Genomic DNA, 13664 nt, shown 5'->3' with positions numbered 1-13664 from the left:
CCACCATTCTCCTCTCTTCTCCCCCACACCTAGTGGCAGTGGCGCCGTGCATTGGGGTCACCGCCATTATCCTCCCCCACACTACGGGTTTCAAAACCCTCTTGGGGTCACCAACGATGGTGCTGGTGCTGTCGACGCTACAAGTTAAAATGAGTTTCAAAACTCTTCTTGGGGTCGCCGTTCTGTAAGAGGACGTCGGTGACGAGCCCTACTCTAAGAAAACGTTCACCCCACCGACGATGCCGACGCTGACATTCAACGGTGTAGTGCCGGTGACTAGCAACAAGACGCCGATGAGCCTTACACTGCAGTTCCAATGCTAGTGACAGGTCCAATCGGTTCAGTGTTGACATAGCCAGCAAGCCCGAACTAAAACCAAAATGGTATTTTTGACGGTAAAAGGGTAGTTTGAAAATTGGAAAAAATTATCAATCATGTGGTGTCACATGCAAATGGGACCCGACGGTCAAGTAACGATAGGGGAGGATTTGGACAATTGTCAAAAAACTTAAAACTACCACAAGAGAATAATTAAACAGTAGGGGTACCACAAGAGAATAATTAAACTGTAGAGATAGTTTAAGAGATTTACCCTATTATATATAATTAATTTCTTCGTTTTCATTTTAATCGACTAATTACATGAGCAAGGCATGTGCCTCACCAATTTGATGCAAAAGCTTGCGAGCTGCATGACTCGCTAAACTTGAGGCCAAAGCCTCATACGTGATATATAGAAGGCAGTTGAGGCGGCGTAATGTTGAAGCTTATGTATCAATACCATGAGTTCAGAAAGATTTTTGTCAATAAACAACCATCATAATATATGAATGTTCCATAAACATATATAGGATAAAAGTCTAATCAAGCTAAATTTAACCCGGTTAAGCTTCAAGAAGGAACGACCTGTATGATATATCCCTATATATCATCCTTTGTTTCTATGAAAGATGTGTAATATGGGTGCCTGATCATCTGTTTGGGTCCTTTGACTTTGATCCAAGCTTTTGCCCTTATTTATTTGCGACTCCTCAACTATATGCCATTATGCATTTGCACAAGGGAGAGACTGAACTTAACGGTTTGAAGCAGACGGAAATACAACAGTTCCTATTATTAATGAAGTTAAGGCACACTGAAGAAACCATAATCTGATTATCAGTAAGAAACCATTTATTTTCTCTCCCTAAGGGTACGGAAGAGTAGCAATATGGTTATGAGCCACTGTGCCAATCCATAGCTTTCCATTTACCTCTTTTACTTCGCTAACTAATTTCATCACCTCACCCTTTTGATCCTCGAGGACTTCCAATATCTCTCCCTTTTCACTGAAGAGGGAGATAACTGTGTACATCTTCATTCCCATCAACCTTGCTAAGAAGCTCATTTTCAGAGGCAACCGAAAATATATGCTTTTTATCCATGGGTTGTGAGAAAGGACCTCTTGGGCTGGGGTTCGGCAACAATCGATCGCAACCCAGAATTGGCCCTTCTCATTTATTCGTACATTATCTGGATAGCCCGGCAAGTCAGCAACAACTTCCACGTCTCCGCTCTTGGGTCCCTCTAGCCAATACCTCATTAGCCTGTAATGTACAGAAAACACAAAAATATTAGATGCCCATTTGGGAGGGTTGATCACAGCGGCACGGATGTAGTCATTTTGAAGGCTGTTCGCTTCAGTCTCTTTGAATAGCTTATTTGGAGTGCCTCAAAGCATCACTTCAGATAACTATCAATTACCAAAGCAGAACCCATCCTATGTGAAGAGCCTTTCAATATATTTTTATCTTTAAAATCTTATCCCAAGTGTTTCAGAGCAGTTGAACCAGCTAAGCCAAATTTTCACCTCAGCCATCCCAAACAGGCCCTAAGTGCCCATTTTGGGACGGTTTTCAGTTTTTACATAGCAGCTTCACGAGGTGGGCTCTGTCTGGACGGCACATAAGCAATGTTTGGCGTGACATGCAAAAGGCCAAAAGTAGATATCTTAGAAACAAAAATAAGGCTTCCTGCTTAAACTTGTTTAGGTGATTTATCTAAAACAGTTCAGTTTAAGCAGGTCAATCAAAACTTCAAACCTCTTAAATGGGTCCTCAAGGCTTTCATGCTTCACATCAAATAGATTTTCCTATTGACATGTGAAAATGAGAGAGAGAGAGAGAGAGAGAGAGTGAGAGAGAGAGGAGGAGGTAAATTCCTTCAACCTGCAATTGGTGGTCTCAGTGAAGAGGAGAAAAGATTGATCCTTTGATAACTGTACTCCATTTGGAAACGCCAAGCCTTCTAGGACAATATGAGTTGTTTTTGTAGGTAGGTCATATCTAAGAAGCCTTCCGGTGGATTCTCCTTCCAATAAAATGAAAAAATGGTTCCTGCAAAAAGCTAAAAAAATTACTCATAGCCAAGAGAAATAACTCACAAATTGAAGCTAAATTGATGAAAACTTACAATCTGTTATATCTCTTGCTTGTGTCTGTGAAAAAGATGGAACCATTCTTGTGGATATCAAGGTCATTCGCAAAGACGATGGGTTTTCCTTCAACATGGGTTGTTAAAGGAGTGGCTATGCCTCCTTCTGGGCCAACAACCAAGAGGCCATAATAAGCATCTGCTATGTACAAGTTTCCCCCCGTTCTATCAAACCTTAGGCCAAGAGGACGGCCACATCTATGCTCAATCTTGTATTGCTTGGCCGCAGTTGAATGAATACCATTAACGCAGAGCTTCTCGGACCTTTTAAATTTGAATTCAGAATAATTAGAATCTACCATAAACTAAACCAGCTTTTTGTTGTGTACTAGCGTGTAAGACTATTTCTAATGCAGACAAGGTAAAATAAAACCTAGATAAAAATTAAACCAGAATTTCCACTTTCCTCATTAGAACTCCAATTCATTTGTACTACTGCAAATCAGGTTGTATTGCAAACAAATGGACCCTCTGGTTCACTACTTCAGCGAAATGGTTCGCTACTTACCAATTCGGCGTAACAAGTGCAAATGTCTCCCAGCCAACATTGTCACCCATCCACCTTACAATGCGTCCATCTGCCAAACCAGCGTAAGGCCCTTGTCCATTAAGATCAAACTCTAAAGACTCAGGACCAAAGACTTCATTCACAAATTCCAGCTTCCCGGAACCCAACCGACTCTGGTTGTCTTTGGGCCAGTTCCCCATGACTCGCTTGTAAGGTGCAACATCATGCTTTACTGGTCTGAAGTCTCGCCCTCCAAGTGGACCCAACTGAAAGGGGTCCATGAAAATGAAGGCCATGGCTAACGCAATGAGAAAGAAAACTGGGTGTTGAAACAGTACTGTCTCATCTTTGAATAGGTTTTTCTTCTCCATGAGGAGACCTTGGTCAGGTTAGGGCGCAAAGATATGCGAACTCATCGGATTTTATGTTTTTCCAGGACCAACACATGCATTTGGTGTGATAGCTCAATGGCGAGGGAGTAGGTTGGCTTTAGTTTGTCCTTGATTCTCGTATTACTTCCCTTGTGGAGAGATACCGGCACAAGGCTACAATTCCTTGTTAGAGAATATATTTAACAAGACAATCTGACCAATCACAAATGAATTAGACAAGGTCAGATTTAAATTGTTTTATTTGGGCTCAGTTTGAAAGTAGTACAATACAAATATGTACAGTGGAAATACATAGTAAAAAATACAAGGTTTTGCACTCTTAAGGCTCCGCTTGTTTGTGATACAAATGTCGAACCAGGGTATTTATGTACCCCGGTTCGTGTTTGTGAGTGTTTTTTTAAAACGTAAAAGAGTAATGATTATCAGAGCAAAAATGTATTTTCTGACAGTTTTGTATTCTGAGAAGAGAGCATTATTGTACTTATTTTTTTGATACAATTTCGTGTTATTTTGATAATTAATTTTTTGACCAAATTTAATACATTGGAGCATAAGATAGTTGAAGAATTTAATGATAGGTCCATACTTTTGCACCAATTTCAAATAAACAAGATGAATGCAAAAATGATTTAAAATGTAAACCATATTTACATTCATGAACCAAAAAATAAATAAATATGTAATGTACATATTTACATTTGCATTGCAACCAAACACAGCATTAGGAGTTTTCTGTTCTGTATAGCCCAGAAACCTTATTGATTCATCTTATGTATTAATTGCATTTAATATTTTATCTTGTCATATAAAAATGAGAATGGTCATTGTCTTGGTCGAATGACCTGATTTTTATAAACTGTTACGGTCAAGCAATCCATGTTTTGCTTGCAAGGGAGACTAAGAGCCTAAAAAGACATACGTGGAGAGCCAAACTCTCCACGTGATGGTTTCAGAAAATTTAATTTCAAATATTGGTTCAATTTTATATTCCTACTATTTGTGCAACTGCGTTGGGTGGGAAGTGGGAATATTCATCAAAAGGCAAGCAATGGTACACCTCTCTGCAGAATTCGAAGAAAGGGTAGTAAGGAATTCATGTCCGGAGCGATTTTAGATTCCACCTAAGGCACCAAGTAAAATTTAAAAAATAAAGACTATTATTTCTGTAGGTTTTCTTGATTTGGGGCAAGTAATGGTGTGAGCTTCGGGAAGCTTATCGTCGCATCAAATATATGGAGTCACCACCCATTTTTTAGAGAAAATGGGCTCTCATTTTCAGACTTGAAAGTTTAACTTTAGCTCTTTGATAGTGATTTCGTCCTCCATGGAAAAGACACTGAACCGAAAGGTTTTGGGTCCCAAAGATTAGGAGAGAGAAGGTGTTATGCACCACTCTCTCCAAGCTATTATACTAGCCCAATACGAGAGTAATTCAGGCTTAAATTCCAGTGAAACACGAATTAGCAAGATTGCTCAAATCTTATGAAATTTGGCGAAAACGTTCCCAACTTCCCCCATAATTGATTTGAGGTAATATTATCGAGTCTTAGGTATTGGTTTTCCTAAGACCCTCGCCTCTCTACCTCTTTTTCTCAATCTGAAGGAAGCTGGGAATGCAAATTTCCCAGGGCTTTAGGACTTTAAGAAATCTGAAACCAAACTGAAAGCAAAGAGACAGTGGAATGAGAGGCTCACCTCTCGTGTACAACCTTGAAATAAACATTTTTGCAGCTAAAACGACTTCAAACAAAACTTGAGCAAGGAACGAAGCAGAGAGGGTGTCAATTGGACTGGGATTGGATCCAATCCGATCTAGTCCAATGTGAGTCCATTATAAATAGACCAGGTCCAATCCAACCCAATGAATGTTTTGGACCAATTTAGACTAGTCCAATTCAATGTTTGGACCATCCAATTTGTACAAATTCATTTTGATTTAGATTGGTTTCAACCCAAACCCGATCCATTGACACATATATTCTTATCTTATATCAATGGACTAGATATTGGCTTAATCCAACCCAATTCAATATAAATTTGTTACGGATAGACCAGGTCCAATCCAATCTAATAAATATTTTGGACTGGATTGATCCAATCCAATATGTCTTGTTGGTCCGTTCAATTCGTCCAAATTTATTTTGGACTACATGGGGTCCAGTCCAAAACTAGTCCATTGACACCCTTAGTTTCTGGTGTTAAGTTTGGAAAACAAGGGATGAGGCTTGAGCTTGGCTTCAGTGATTTCGGGATTTTAAGTATAATGGGTGTATTATAGAAGTTAGGAAACTGCTCCTCTCCTCCTCCCCCCCCCCCCTCAAGCTCAAGTTGGGCCTCTTTTTATAGAGGAAAAGGGAGGGAGATGGGTTTGAAATTCATACAACTACAATGTCTATGATTCAACAGAGCTCTTTCACTGAAATAGGCAAAGATTTTAAGAGGGAAGGACTTGTAGTTGACCTTCCTTCTTTATGCAACAAGTTTTCTCGAGTTTGGAATGCTTCTTATGGATTTCGTGTATCCAATGAGGGATTGGGGTGTGCTAGACATTGCAGCCCCATATTTGGGGCTGACAATGGCAAAAAACGAAAATTTGATGAACTTTTAAATGGTTTTGTCCTTTATTAGTTTCAAATTAGGGTATGCTTGGTATTTTAAGCTTTTTAAGCCTATTAGGCTCGAATTAATTGGTCCAGGTGTTTTAATGGGTCAAGTAAAGAGCTGACGTCAGTCCCCATCCTCTTAAGATCCTAGGATACACAACTGATGTGGTGATTCAATTTGGTGCATCGAAATAGTGTCTTCCTAGTTTAATGGTCAAACAGGTGAATTAAGACGTGAAATTTGACGTGCTAGGGTTTTTTGAGTTTTTGAATTCAAGAGGGAGGAAGGCTTAGTTGCTACACTTGTTTTTGACCTCTAAAGGCTAAAATTTTCTTGTTATTCTATTCATTCTTTGATGTGTTCTTGCTGTGTTTCTCCTATAATTTTCTTGAATATGTTGAATTTAATGATGTCTAGCTAAATTCTCTTAGCTAGAGTTTAGATGGATTTTGATCTTAAGATTATATAATTATTTGTTTAATTCAATTCAAGATCTTTATTATTTGCATGATGAGTTTTTATTGCTATGCTTAATGTTTTAAAAGAATTGGCCAATCTTTTAATGATTTGATGATTCATGCATGACTGACCAAAGGATTGTTATGAATTAGATCCCTAGGCAATAAAAATCGCATGATAGACTATGATATCGAAAGATGATTAGCTCATGTGTGGGAATCAAGGAAGCTTAGTGAGTCAAATCCCCTTCTACGATTAGAGGTTTCCAAAGAAATTAATGCTTATTTTTCCTTTTGACAACCACTTAGAAATTTGATGGTAGAATTGGATTAATAAATAATTAATATGACTTGAGAAAGCTTATTAATTAATTTAGGAAAATCCACCATCACATGCAAGTAACTTTAATATACCTTAGGGTAATTTCGGTCTTGAGTTGGATTAAATAGGTAATTATGTAACCTTGATTCAATGAAATCTAAACCCTAGCTACATTCATCCATCAATTCAGTTTTTATTAAGTTCTTGGATTTGCATTAAAATTGATTTGGTACTGTGATCTAATCTCTGTGGGATCGCCACTTTTCTCATCATTATACGAACATTTGACTAAGGTACACTTGCCTGAATTAATTGTGCATAAATCACACAGCAAGTTTTTGGCGCCGTTGACGGGGACTAGTTTATTGCATATCAAAACTACCTGAATTAGCCTTAGATTGAACATCTATTTCTCTTATTTTTGGATTTAAAATTTTCTATTTTAATTTCTATTGAGTTTGGCTTTATAAATTTTTTTTTTAGGAAATTTTTAATTTTTTCTTTTCTTTGAAGGTTCCTAGTGCATCACACGCACTAGTGGTAGATAATTAATACCCCTTAATCAAGAAATCAAAAGGACTTTGAAAAAGCGAATGAGGGAGAGAAAGAACAAGGTGGCTCAAGACCAAAATAATCCAAGGACATTGATCTCCTACACTATACCTACTCTGGATGGTACTACATCAAGCATTAGGAGGCCGAATGTGCAAGCAAACAATTTTGAGATCAAGCCTGCAATTATTCAGATGATCCAGTTGAGTGTGCAATTTTTTGGCCCCAATGATGACCCTAACTCTCATATTGCTAATTTTCTGGAAATATGTGATACTTTTAAGCATAATGGAGTTAGTGACAATGCCACTAGAATTAGGTTATTTTCTTTCTCCTTAAGGGACAAAGCAAAAGATTGGCTTAACTCTCTTCCTACAGGTTCGATTACTACATGGGATGACTTGGCACAAAAGTTTTTATCTAAGTATTTTCCACTTGCTAAAACGGCTAAATTAAGGAATGACATAACAATTTTTTCTCAATTTGATAATGAAACCTTATATGATTCATGGGAGAGATTTAAAGAACTACTTAGGAAGTGTCCTCACCATGGTCTACCTGTTTGGATGCAAGTGCAAACTTTTTATAGTGGCATTAATCAATCTAATCGTTCAATGTTAGATGCAACTGCAAGTGGTACCCTTATGAGAAAAACTCCCGAAGAAGCATATGAACTTTTGGAGGAGATGGTGGCCAATTGCTATCAATGGGGCAATGAGAGAGCAAATAAAAAGGGAGTTGGAATTTATAATGTTGATTCTATCACTACTTTATCGGCTTAATTTGCTGCATTAAATAATAAATTAGAAAATTCGGGGGTTTCAGCTATGAGTGTTTCTTCTATTCCCTTCCCTTCTTGTGAGCTTTGTGGGCAAGGGGGACACACTAGTGTAGACTGTCAAGTAGGAAATCCATTTTCTTCTTCTTCTGAATAAGCTAATTTTGTTTCTTATGGTAGCAATATGTCCAATTTCAATCCCTACTCCAACACTTACAATCCAGGATGGAGAAGCCATCCAAATTTTTCTTGGAGTAATAACCAACAAAGAGCACTTCCTGGCTTTCAGCAGCAACAACAAAAAAATCCACAAGAGAAGAAGCCAAATTTAGAGGATATGATGGCAAAATTTATCAACAGTACGAAGGCAAGAATTCAAAAGAAAGAAACTCAAATTGGACAACTTGTTCAAGCAATTTCGGCAAGGCCACAAGGAGGATTACCTAGTAATACCGAGAAGAATCTTAGGAAACAAGTAAAGGCCATCACTCTGCAAAGTGGAAAAGAATTTAGAAAAGAAGAAAAAGATGATGAGTAGGTAAAAGAGGAAGAAAGCCGAAACCTTGAAGTCAAAGAAGGAGACTACGAGTCACCAATGGAGAAAAAGGGAAGTCTTTCTACTCTTGATTTAAAATCCTACAAACCCCCTTTTTCTTTTTCTAAAAGATTTCTTAAGGCTCACTTGGATAAGCAATTTGCTAAATTTCTAGAGGTGTTTCAAAAGTTGCATATTAACATTCCTCTTCTTGATGCTATTTCTCAGATGACAAGTTATGCCAAATTTTTGAAGGAAATAATTTCAAACAAAAGAAAGTTGGAGGAGTTTCAGATGGTAAAACTTAATGAGGAATGCTCAACAATCCTACAAAATAAATTACCTCCAAAACTCAAGGATCCAGGGAGTTTCTCTATTCCGTGCACCATTGGTGAAATTAATTTTGATAAGGCTTTATGTGATCTTGGTGCAAGCATTAATTTGATGCCTTTTTCTGTCTTCAGGAAGCTTGGGTTAAAGGAGCCAACACCTACCACTATTTCTCTACAATTGGCTGACAGAAGTATCAAATATCCAAGGGGAATAGTGGAAGATGTTTTGGTAAAAGTAGATAAATTTATTTTTCCTGTTGACTTCATCGTTTTGGACATGGAAGAAGATTATGATATGCCCCTAATTTTAGGGAGACATTTTTTTGTCATAGGAAGAACTTTAATTGGTGTCCAACAAGGAAAACTTAGCCTTAGGATTAATGATGAGGAAGTTATTTTTAATGTGTTTAAGGCTATGAAACATTCCAATAATGAAAAAGAAGTCTTAATGATAGATTGCATTGATGATTTGGTAGAAAGAAAATTTCATGCATTTAGGTTAGATGATCCTATAGAAAATTGCATTGCTAACTCTTTTAATGTGAATGAACAAATTTTAGATGAGAGGCATAAGGAGGTCATAAGCTATTTGGGAGAAAAGCAAAGAGGATTCGTGACAAAAAGAGAAAAAATTTTTGCCTTTGGATATTTTTTCCTCTTAGTTTCAAGTTAGGGTATGTTTGGTATTTTAAGCTTTTTAAGCCTATTAGGCTCGAATTAATTGATCCAAGTGTTTTAATGGGTCAAGTAAGGAGCTGACGTCAGTTCCCATCCTCTTAAGATCCTAGGATACACAACTGATGTGGTGATTCAATTTGGTGCATTGAAATAGTGTCTTCCTACTTTAATGGTCAAACGGGTGAATTAAGATGTGAAATTTGACGTGCTAGGGTTTTTTGGGTCTCTGAATTTAGTGGAAAGGTCTGATTGGTCAAATAAGGCTTGGATGATTGATATTCGTGATAGGTGAGCTTTTGATCAATAAAATTCGTCAAAACGGAATTAAGGTTTGGTGATGGGTTAAATAAGGGAATTTTGGGATAAAATTTGGTGGGTAGGTATGGATTAGGATTATGAGGCAGTTGGAAGGGTTTGATTATGTTAGGTATGTACAAATCACGGGTTTTAGGTTCGAGGAGTGTCATAGTATTATACACATCAAAATGGAATATCTGATGGATGATTGGTGATAAGCCTATATTTGTACATATTTTCATACCTCTAACTTGATGATTTTGGATAATAATGTTTTTGGAATTAGCATGGTATTGCACTAATTATGATGAAATTGCCTTGCAAGATGATTTGGAGATTAATTGTGCAATTTTAAGGAGGATTGATCAAGATAATCATAGAGGAAGGACCATGCAGCAATGATGCTCCATGATGTAGCCATGAAGGAGAGAATCCAGTGAAATCAGATTTGATATGTATGTACAAAAATCGGGAAATTTCCTGTTTTGATATAGTTCCCGTATTTTGGGCATAACATTCTGCCTACAACTCGGATTGAGGTGATTCAAACGGATAATTAAATCTAAGATATAGTGCTACAACTATTGTGTTTATCATCCAACCTAATTCCGCCTCCAACCAAGTACAATTCAACCTTTAAGTTTTGGGTCTGACAGTTGATAGTGCAGAAGAGATAGGAATTCAACTAAGATAAAGACTACGAGATCTAATTTGTGTTGAATTAGGAGTCTGCATTGAGAAGCAATTGAGGGGAGATTGCGTTATAAAAAGGACCATAGACTCAAGGCAAAGGGGCACATCCTTAGAGAGAATTCTGTAGAGAAGAAAAGAGGTAGCAGTCACAGCACATCAGAAGAGAAGAGGAAGCAATTTCAGCATGCCAGAGAAGGAGAGGAAGAATCCAAATTCAAGAGGGATGAAGACTTAGTTACTGTACTTGTCTTCGTCCTCCAAAGGCTAAAATTTTCTTGTTATTCTATTCATTCTTTGATGTGTTCTTGTTGTGTTTCCCCTTTAATTTTCTTGAATATGTTGAATTTAATGATGTCTAGCTAAATTCTCTTAGCTAGAGTTTAGATGGATTTTGATCTTAAGATTATATAATTATTTGTTTAATTCAATTCAAGACCTTTATTATTTGCATGATGAGTTTTTATTGCTATGCTTAATGCTTTAAAAGAATTGGCCAATCTTTTAATGATTTGATGATTCATGCATGACTGACCAAAGGATTGTTATGAATTAGATCCCTAGGCAATAAAAATCGCATAGTAGACTATGATATCGAAAGATGATTAGCTCATGTGTGGGAATCAAGGAAGCTTAGTGAGTCAAATCCCCTTCTACGATTAGAGGTTTCCAAAGAAATTAATGCTTATTTTTCCTTTTGACAACCACTTAGAAATTTGATGGTAGAATTGGATTAATAAAGGATTAATATGACTTGAGAAAGCTTATTAATTAATTTAGGAAAATCCACCATTACATGCAAGTAACTTTAATATACCTTAGGGTAATTTCGGTCTTGAGTTGGATTAAATAGGTAATTATGTAACCTTGATTCAATGAAATCTAAACCCTAGCTGCATTCATCCATCAATTCAGTTTTTATTAAGTTCTTGGATTTGCATTAATTCTTTTAGTTTTTATTCATTCAATTGATTCACGAGCTCAACTTCGGTTAGTTTAAAATTGATTTGGTACTGTGATCTAGTCTCTGTGGGATCGACACTTTTTTCATCATTATATTCACATTTGACTATGATACACTTGCCTGAATTAACTGTGCATAAATCACACAACAATTGGCTAAATCCAAGAATTTAGGGTTGAAATATTGTGTGATTGGTTATCTAAGGATTTTGTTTCACGTGGAGTTTGACCGGGGATCAAGTATGGTGATGTGGCATAATTAAGACCATCCAAAGGGAATCATGTAGATTTAACGGTGGATTTATGGGCATTTGGTCTAAAATTTGGTTTCTTAGGGTTTTGGCATGTTTTAAAGTGATTGGTGTGGTCCGATCGGGCATCTAGAATGTAGGAGATGGACCAAAGAAGGGTTTGAGCAAAAATTAGGTATTAACAGCTTCCCCTCTTTGTTGTAGATAGTGAACTATTGAACAACTAAGAAAAAGAAGCCCCTAGAGGTTTCTGTGAGGGACGAGAGGTTGTGGGAGGAAATTTTGCTACTGGAATTTCGGTTGAGGTCGAAGTTGATATAGTGCAATACCCTTGCCTGGAAGGCGTAGTACCATCCCAAGCCTTAGTAGGTAAATGAAAGTATCAAGCAAACAATAAAGCGGTGTCATCCCAGGCCTTAGCCTTATCTTGAGCTTTCTAGTGATGGATTGATCTGGTTTGGTTGTCTAATGATTTGATTTCACTTAACGATTGGTTTAGCTTTTATTTTAATTCTTTATTTTTCTTCTCCCTTTTCTCTTCTTTTTTTTAATAATTTTTTATTTTTATTGATTGGATTTGATAATTTTGAAATTGGCAATTTGAATACTCGTGCCTTTGATAATTTTGGAAACCTAATTTTGAATTTTGTCATCTAATGAATTTTGATATTTGATGAGTCTTAATCTCGATTTTTGGTAATTTGGATATTTGATGATTTGATTTATTTAATTTGATAAATTTGATTTTTGATAAATTTGATAACTTCTGCTTTTGATATTTGATGACCTTAATTTAATAATTTTGAGGTTTGTTATTTGATGAATTTGATAAATTCGATGTTTGATGAATTTGATTTGATAATTTTGATATTTCATTATTTGACTTTGACTTTTTTTTATTTGATGAATTTGATGTTTGATATTTAATGGTTTGATGAATTTGATAACTTTGATATTTGATGATTTGATTTTGACTTTTTATATTTGATGATTTGATGAGTTTGATAACTTTGATATTTGATGATTTGATTTTGACGTTTGATATTTGATATTTGATGAATTTGATTGCTTTGATATTAGATTATTTGATTTTGATTTGGTATTTGATGAATTTGATATTTGATAATTTTGATATTTGATGACTTTGATATTTGATGATTTAATTTTGATTTTTAAATATTTGATGAATTTGGTATTTGATAATTTGATTTTAATATTTGATATTTGATGAATTTGTTATTTGATTATTTGATGAATTGATAATTTTGATATTTGATATCTGATGAGTTTGATGAGTTTGATATTTAATGAGTTTGATGATTTGATATCTGATGAATTTGATAATTTTGATCTTTGATGATGATATTTGATTTATTTTGGATTTGATTTATTGTTCTTTTATAAGAATGTTGTGGGTGCATAACCTTAGAAGAGGGGCAAGGTCAAGGTTAACATTCTCTAGTTGTAATCCCATACATAACCTTGGTCTAACTTTAGTCTTGCTGTAATTCTAAGAATTAGGAGATGTATCAAACATTGTAGTAAGGTCTCTTATAGAACTAAAGAAGGAGAAGACTTTGCACTCATACAAATAGAGGAGAGAACATGTTAATGATAGGATTACCCGGACCACTAATAAGTTAGACCCCCTTTTTTATTTTTTTTTCTTTTTCTTTTTTTTTCCTTTTTTCTCTTTTTCTGTCCCTTTTTGCCCTCAATGCCTTTACCGGGGTTTTTACTAAGCCTAGGTGTCACCTAATTGTTGCAAATCGGAGCCATTATTGGTTTACATCTGGGCCGGCAAAATTTGATCTTGCCACAATCTGATGATT

General features: G+C 36.1%; 1 protein-coding gene and 1 non-coding gene across 2 annotated transcripts; both read right to left on the bottom strand.

Annotated features, from left to right (window-relative positions):
• Window positions 1–1186: 1186 nt before the first annotated feature.
• Window positions 1187–3351, bottom strand: LAP3 (Calcium-dependent phosphotriesterase superfamily protein). Its single transcript, XM_010245599.3, has 4 exons — window positions 2981–3351; window positions 2452–2736; window positions 2208–2375; window positions 1187–1586 (listed from the first exon to the last, which is right to left on the bottom strand). Exons 1-4 carry the CDS (start codon window positions 3349–3351, stop codon window positions 1187–1189), a joined length of 1224 nt encoding a protein of 407 aa, XP_010243901.1.
• Window positions 3352–7757: 4406 nt separating this feature from the next.
• Window positions 7758–7864, bottom strand: LOC148791708 (small nucleolar RNA R71). Its single transcript, XR_016076837.1, has one exon. It is a non-coding gene; the product is annotated as a small nucleolar RNA R71 (small nucleolar RNA).
• Between the last annotated feature and the right edge of the window lie 5800 nt (window positions 7865–13664).

Source organism: Nelumbo nucifera, chromosome 5 (assembly GCF_055504915.1).
Source record: "Nelumbo nucifera cultivar China Antique chromosome 5, China Antique-T2T, whole genome shotgun sequence".
NCBI lineage: Eukaryota > Viridiplantae > Streptophyta > Magnoliopsida > Proteales > Nelumbonaceae > Nelumbo > Nelumbo nucifera.
The sequence above is the reverse complement of the archived record's forward strand: the minus strand, read 5'-3'. Positions and strand labels throughout refer to the sequence as shown.